Source organism: Sorex araneus, chromosome X, assembly GCF_027595985.1.
Source record: "Sorex araneus isolate mSorAra2 chromosome X, mSorAra2.pri, whole genome shotgun sequence".
NCBI lineage: Eukaryota > Metazoa > Chordata > Mammalia > Eulipotyphla > Soricidae > Sorex > Sorex araneus.
In genome coordinates this window covers 182,137,240-182,144,924 of record NC_073313.1, presented here as the reverse complement: position 1 = coordinate 182,144,924, position 7,685 = coordinate 182,137,240, and the positions used below count along the sequence as shown (strand labels likewise).

General features: G+C 63.3%; 1 protein-coding gene across 1 annotated transcript; it reads right to left on the bottom strand.

The window, feature by feature from the left end:
• Positions 1-851: 851 nt before the first annotated feature.
• INHBB (inhibin subunit beta B) lies at positions 852-6,675 on the bottom strand. The gene is made up of 2 exons (XM_004608186.2): positions 6,144-6,675; positions 852-3,517 (listed from the first exon to the last, which is right to left on the bottom strand). Exons 1-2 carry the CDS (start codon positions 6,592-6,594, stop codon positions 2,742-2,744), a joined length of 1,227 nt encoding a protein of 408 aa, XP_004608243.2. The 5' UTR covers positions 6,595-6,675; the 3' UTR covers positions 852-2,741.
• Between the last annotated feature and the right edge of the window lie 1,010 nt (positions 6,676-7,685).

The following is a 7,685-nucleotide window of genomic DNA, read 5'->3' as shown; positions in this document are numbered from 1 at the left end:
CCCTTCACAGTTCTGGGGTTCTCACAGTTCTGGGACTCTTGCCCGGAGTCCTCAGCCATCACGGGGGTTGGAGGCTGGCAGGAGGGGAGATAGTGGGGGACCTCCCCCCCCTAGTGCAGATAGTGCTACAACCAACCTCCCCTGTTGTCTCTCCCATTTCCCAGATGGGCAAATTGAGGCTTTCAGGAAAGGGGGTTCCTGAGGTGGTCTGTCCTTTCTCCGCAGCCTGGCTCTGAGCCCAGGAGCGAGTGACTCTCAAACCAGGGACCAGCCTCACCTGGTAGGCCCTGGGGCTGGAGGCAAGGCCTAAGGCTACAGGACGCCTACAGGTGGGGCAGTCAGGGCACAGGGGCTTAAATGCCCAGGGTTCAGCCTCATCTTGGGGGATCTCTCCTCACCCCCGTGACTGGGTTGGCCTAGCCGGGTTCCAACTCCTCCCCGCTAGCCCACTACCATTCCGTCCCTCTGGGAAGGACAATCAGCACTCGCAGCCTCTCCCAAGGCCGGAAGTGAGCAGCACGGGGGTGCAGGTTTCCCTTCCCTCCCAGGGAGGGGCCTTGCTGCCACTCTTAGAGGCAGCCCCCCGGGGACACCCATGTGTCATTCAAGGATTTGCTCATCATTCTTCTGATCTTCGCCATGTTTTGTCAGATCTTCACTGACACCAGGGTGTGTGTGTGAGGGGGGGGGTGCTGGGGGGGGGGCGGTAAGGACCCTGAGCACTCCCAGAGTGGGCCTTGGGGACAACTGACACGGAAGCAAGGGAGGGTGGGGGCTCCCTGGGCCCCTCCCCAATTGCCTCCCTCCCTCAGCTCCGCCTCTCCGCCCCACACACCACACGAGGCAGGAAGCCCATGGCACCCAATCTTTTATTTTCTTAAACTGTACACAAATGTAAAATACTTTAACAGCAAGTCTATGGGAAAAAATGTTTGGTTTTAAATTATTATGAAACAGAACCTAAGGGGGAGCTTTATTAAATAAACATAAAGATGGGGATTTAAGGATACACACCTGCATTCTACCAGTCCTTTTTACTCTACCTTCTGGGTGTGTGAGGATAGAAAAGACACATCGAACTGAATAAACAAAATCCATTTATACCCTGAAACGTTGGCAGGCCACTCAAGGGATTGTTCAGAATGTCTACCTCATAAAGATGGCCTCACCATCTAATAAAAATTAAAACTGATCTGCTGGCCTCTTTGGTTCCAAAATTATGTATAATACATTTAACTGTATTTTTTTTTGCTGCTATAAAAATAACTTCTTTTTTCAAATGGCAGTTTCTGACTAATCATGCAACTAAATCAGTGCAAACATTAAAAGCAATCATTCGCTTAAAAAAGAAGCAAAGGATTTCATTTCAAGTATAAAAAATATAAAAAGAGTCGTACGAGTCCAGTTTCAGCTAGTGTGGGTCAACCCTTTAAATTGCATAGTTCCCGTGGCACTGGGATGTCGGGGCAGCAGGCGCTCTGCCAAGGGCCCTTCTGGACATACGCGGATGGACAAGTGCGAGATCATGTGCGTTCAGGCAGCGGGTCAAGGGCCAGGGGCGGGTGGGCAGGAGAGTCGGGAGAGGCCACAGCTGTGGTCGGCCCGAGGCCTGGGCTCCACACGGGCCACCTCTACCAAGCAGCGGAAAGCATCCCCCTCTCCCCAAGGCAGGCTAAGCTGCTCCCCTCTCTGGACCCTTGCTGAGGGGGCACCCCACCCCTCAATATTTCCATAATGCCTCCACCACTTCCTGTTCCGGGCTCCTCTTCCCCTTTCAGGGGGGGGCCATTTCCCCACCCACCCCACCCCCACCCTCAAGGAAGAAAATCCCCAGCCAAGGACACAGATGGCGACATTCTCCCTCCCGTTCAAAACCATTCCCATTTTAACGTGAAAGGTCACCCCTGGTAGCAAAGTCCCTTCTCATTTATACAACTGGAATGACGACCTGTCAACTGCTAGTGATCGGTTAAAGCATCAGATGAAGACCCTTCTCCGCTCCCTCCCCGCCCCCCAAAAAACAAACACAAAAGTCATGCCTGGGACCCCAGCAACAGTCAAACGGTCATGGCCACTGCTCCAGGGGCCGGCAGCTTGGGTCCCTTCTGGGCCTCTTTCCCGAGGTGAGGGGGGCCAAGGGCAGGCTCCGCAGAGACCCCTCAAGGATCCCAGGCGGGGAATCCCGGGCCACATCGAAGTCAGGAGATGCTGAGGCACTGCAGGCCTTGCGCAAGGCCAAGGGCGACATGAGGTCCTTGACCTGCCGACCCCACACCAGCCCGAATCTCCTCTCCCCCTCGGTGGCTCCCGTGCGCTCTGTGTCTCTGTCTTTGTGCTTTGATGTGTGCAGGAAGGCGCGATGCAGAGTGGTTCCGGGCCAGCTGGTGGGATGGGGGCCGCTCACCCCATTCTCTCCCGCTTGACGGGCACTGGTAGCTGAGCTGCCTCTTGTCACCACACCCACCTGCTGCCGGTACCCCAGAGGCTGCTGTGTGGGTGGCAGGATGCGTCTGGCTGTGCGTGTCTACGTGTGCGTTTGCAAGGACGTCGTGTCGCTGGAGGGTTCCCCATCAGGTCCCGACTGATCTGCTTGAGGAAGTCGGAGGGAAAATAGCTCAGTCCTCTCCCCGGCCCCACTCAGCCCTGCCGCATGCCCCATTCCCGTCGTCGTCGGAGCAGCGGGAAGAAGCCTCTCCGGGACTGTCCCCGCACCCCACCGCCGCCGCAGCCCGTGGCCAGCGTCAGGCACAGCCACACTCCTCCACAATCATGTTGGGCACGTCCCGCTTGACGATGTTGTACTCGTCGTCGAAGTACAGCATGGACATGGTGCTCAGTTTGGTGGGGATGCAGCAGGAGTTCACCGTGCCGGGGTTCAGCCCCCGCATGCGGTACTGGTTCACCACAGCCGTGTGGAAGGAGGAGGCAGAGCCGGGGACGCCCGCGAGGTAGGCGGGGCAGCTGCCCTCACAGTAGTTCCCATAGTAGCCGGTGGGTGCGATGATCCAGTCATTCCAGCCGATGAGGCGGAAGTCGATGAAGAACTGCTGCCGGCAACAGAGGTTGGTCCGGCCGTCGCACTCCAGCCCCCGCTTGCGAATGCGGTGCCTGCTGTCGCCCAGCCGCGCCTGCACCACCACAAAGGGCCGGTGAGACTCCTCCCCCGGGTCCACGAACACGGGCACCACGGCCAGCTCCTGGCAGCCCTCACACTGCACGTCCAGGCTAAGCCGCCGCTCGCCCCGCTCGAACAGGGCCTGGATGGCCTCGGTGAGCGGGAAGGTGTGCCAGCCGCTGCGCTTGAGGTCCACCTTCTTCTCCACCACGTTCCACCGGTCGCCGTGGCCCTGCTCCTGGAAGTACACCTTGACGCGCACCTTCCGCCGAGTGCCCTTCTCCAGCACGTAGGGCAGCAGCTTCAGGTAGAGCCACAGGCTGGCCTGGACCACGAACAGGTTCTGGTTGCCCTCGTTGGAGATGAAGAAGTACAGGCGGACCCGGGAGGAGGCGAGGCCATCTGCGGAGAGGTGGGAGAGCAGGCCACGTTAACTCAGGGAGTACACGAGGCTGGAAGGCACAGCCAAGCCACGCAGCTGGACAAGGTTAGAGAGCAGAAATAACCTTCCCGGGGCCAAGGCCTCGGGCAGAACCTGGGAGAGGCAGAGAACATCATTTCCCACTGAGAAACCCAGACCAGGTTAGAACTGGAGGGTCCAGGCCTATACACTCCTCCCTCACCTCACCCAGGCCAGGGCTCCCCAGAGACAGGCTGTCAGGCCTCGAAGCTCAACCGAGGAACTTGTCAAGAGGCCAAGATCTTAACAAGTTGTTATGGGTATCTGCAAAATCTAAAAAACAAAACCGGGAGCCACAGAGCCTGGAGGGGTGGGCTGTTTCGCTGGAGTTTGGGCTTGCTTTCTTTTCTTTCTTTTTTTTTTCCGGTTAACTTAGGGCATTGCAAAATCAAGCCGAGCTACCTACCTCCTCTCTCTAGTGTTTACCTAAGCCTGATCTGAGCCAACCCCAGCGGAACCTCTACTGCAAACACAGGAGCTCTGCTCAGATTCCTGATGCAGGACATGCGCCCCGCGGACCGCACAGGGTGGCCCTCCTCGGCCCCGGGGTTCCCAGGGTTAGGACACGCAGCCTTGAAACTTGAGGGCCGCTGCGTGGACGAGACTGCTGGCTCTCCAGGAAGGGCACACTCAGAATCCCCAAGGCCAGGAGAGGATCATCCGGTGGTTGGTTTTCTCCGTCACTCAGCTCTGCCCCGAAAGAAGCCGTGCCAACCAAGAGACGCTTCTCTCCCACCCTGTGTCTCGGCCACCCTTCTCGCTGACAACCTCGACTTTTTTTCCCCCCTTTTTGTGCCAGAAGAACAAATAAGGCAACTGTGCGGCGGTGGCCGATTTTATCAGCCCTTCTACCACCAACCCCCCACCTCCCGGCAACCCCCTTCTCAGGCCTCTCCCAGCTCTTCTAATAACACTGACATCTGACTTTGAAATGGGGGAAAGTGCAGCCTTAAAAGCTGGTCTTGGACAAGCTGCCTGTGACCTGAATCTGTTATTTATAAGTCAAAGAGCTGGCTCCGTGAAACGGACCAGAAATATAACGGCCCCTGCTGTCATTTTGTGCCACCGGGACCAAAAGGCCTCCTCGACCTTCCAGAATCACATTTCTACTCTGGGCCCCAAAGCACCTTTTAAGCCAAGCTCTCTAATTGCATGGCGCCCTTTTCCTGACTCGGTGGGACCGCTAAAACGGCAATGCATTTCTTTCTAAGCACAAGCCGGCCTGATTGTCTCTGCTTTTCTCCACACCCGGCCATGCAAAACTTTTCATCCCTTTTCATCCTCAGGCGGCACCGGCACAGTCTGCCTGCTGCCTCTGGGGGTGGGGTGGGGGGGTGCTTTTGCAGCCCTCAGGGTGGGGAGGTGGGGGGACACGAGGATCCAACCACCCAGGCTCCCTGCCCACCCCACCCTGCCCATACCAGGGCTTCCCCCTCAGCGACCTTCTCCACAGTCCCCTCGCACAAACGGGGCTGAGCTCCAGGCACAAAAGCCAGTCTGGCTCATTCAAGTCCTGAAAAGGACAGCGGAGTCGAAAGCACGAGCAGCATTTCAGGGGCACATTTTTCCCCCTCCTTCTTCTAAAGTTCGGAAAGATTATTCTCTCCCCCCTCCACCCCACCCCTCTCGATTTTTATATTTAGACAGTGGCAGATATCTGCAATCCGAGACCGAGGGAAAATTCCAGAAAGAACTCCTACCCTTTGTTAACTAAGAACTCTGCAGCTTCGGGGCTGCCCGCGCGGCTGCCAGGCGAGCCGAGGAGGGAGGCACGGGGCAGCCCCCGGAGCCGCCGCGTCCTGCTCGCTCGCTCGGGCGGCAGTCAAGGATGGGACCTGTTGAGAAGCCGCCTTCCGCCCCATTCCGGTGCCCACACAATCGGAAGGGAGGTTGCCTAGCTCTCCCCAGCGAGGCTTCAGCAATCCTGGCAAGCCCACGCTGCAGGGCGATGGATGGAAGCGGCCCTGGGGCCTCGCCGGCGCGCGCGCGCGGGCACACACACACACACACACACACGCACACACACACTCACACACACGCACACACGCGCGCGCGCACACACACACACACACACGCAAGCACACACACACACTCTCTCCCTCACTCCTCCGGCCCACGGATATCAACAAGCACACACATCTCCATCTACACTGCTAAGCCTGCACTCCGATCGTGGGAAACAAAAACATTAAGCAATCGCCAAGCAAGTGCCCGCGGAGCCAGGGCCGCACTCATCTGCCGGGAGGGGGACGCGCGCCCAGAGGCGCTGGGCCCCCGTTTCCGAGGGGAGCGGGTGGAAGACAAGGCGCTGCTGCTGCGGGTCTGGGGCGAGGGCGGAGGGGCGGGGGCTTGGGGTTGGTTAAACACAAGAGGGTCTGCGGCCCGGGGTGGGAGCGAGTGGCCCCCGGGACAGCAGCGCGCACGGCCAGGGACGCGAGGCCCGCGGCCCGCTTCCCGCCCCGCACGCACCCCGAGCCGCGGTGGCCCCCGGGACCGAGCGGCGGGGCCGGGAAGGCGGGGGCGAAGGGGCGCGGGGGCTGCGGCCGACTATGCCCCGAGCCAACCCACCTGTCTCGGCGAAGCTAATGATCTCGGAGACGCGCTCCTGGCCGTCGGCGCCTGGGCTGGCGTGGCCGTCGAGATGCGGGATCTCCACGCGGCCGTCCTCGCGCACCTTCCCCGCGTGCAGCTTGCGCAGGGCCGTGACCATGGCGGCCTTGGGCACGGCGTGCGTGATGTTGGGCCGGCCCCGCATCTGCAGGCGGCTCAAGATGTGCCGCTTCACCGCCTCCAGGAAGTCGCCGTCCACCCGGCCCAGCTCCTCGGGCCGCCGGAAGCCGCCGCACGACGTGCAGGTGTCCGGCGAGCCTCCCGGGGCTCCGGGCGGCGGGGGCGGCGGCGGCGGCGCGGCCGGCGACGGCGGGGGCGTGGGCGAGCCCCAGGCCTCGGGCCCCAGCCAGCCGGCCGCCAGCAGCAGAAGGCAGGTGGCCCCCAGCGCCCTCCCGGGCAGCCCGTCCATGGTGCGCCGCTGGCGACGAGGGCGCCCGCCGCGAGGCGAGCCGAGCCGAGCGCAGGGCCGGGCTCCGGGCTCCCCGCGCGCCGCCCCGCCCCGCCCCCGCCCGCGCCCGCCCGGGCCTCCGCCCGCCTGCCGGGAGGGCCGCCGCCGGCTCGCAGGGGGAGGGGGCCGGCCGGGCCGCGCGGGGGGTTCCCGCGCGCCGGGGAAGGGACGCCGGGGGTCGCCCGGGGGGCCGGGAGAGGCGCGCGCGCGCGCGGGGCGAGGCGGGGGTCGGCGGGTCACTGCCGCACGGGCGTCACGGGGCGCCCGGGCATCTGCTGCTTCCTGCCCATCCTCTCCGCGTCGGGGCCCCGCAGCCCCCGCTCGGGGGAAGCGAAAGCGGCGGCCGGGCCGCCGGCCGGGGACGGTGGCGAAAGAACCGGTCGACGCAACTTGGCCGAGACGGAAGCGAAGGCGCTGGAGCCCCCGGAGCGGAACCGGGCGCGGCTTGGCGCGGCGCTGCGGCGGGCGCTGCGGCGGGGCCCCGCGCTCGCACCTGAGCGCCTCGCCCGACCGACTCGTCGCCTCGCGCCCGGGAAGGGGCCGGCGCGGAGGGGGCGGGGGTGGCGGGGCGGCGACCGGAGGGTCGTCCTCTGGGCGCCGGAGAGTGGAGCGAGGGGGGCGGCAGCGCCGGGGAGAGCGCCGGCCGCACGAGCCCGCTCAGGAGCGGCGCGGAGTCCCCAGCGGCGGGCCCTGCAGTCCTCCCGGCGCGTCACACGGCAAAGTTGTCTCCAGGCTCCCGGGGCGCCGCATCCACCGGCCGGCCGGCCGCGGCGCGCTCCGCGGGGGCCTCTGCTCCGCCCGCCTCCTCGCTGGCTGCCCTCCCTCTGCCTGCCTGGGGCGCGGGGTGCCGGCTGAGGACGGCGAGGCGGCGCCGGCAGGGCCCTTCTCCGGCGCGGTCTCTCCTGCCTGCCGCGGCGCTGGGCGGCGGCGATGTCGCCCCCCAAAGTCTCGCAGCGTCCCCGCGGGGCGGCTGCCCGCGCGCGCTCTCTCCTCTCTCCTCTCTCTCTCTCTCCCTCTCTCTTGCACTGGCACCCGCCGCAGGGCCGGCGCGG

Coding starts and splice junctions, on each gene's coding strand:
- INHBB (XM_004608186.2), bottom strand. CDS start 6,594: ATGGACGGGCTGCCCGGGAGGGCGCTGGGGGCCACCTGCCTTCTGCTG. Junction 3,518..6,143: donor CATTAGCTTCGCCGAGACAG/GTGGGTTGGCTC, acceptor ACCTCTCCGCAG/ATGGCCTCGCCTCCTCCCGG.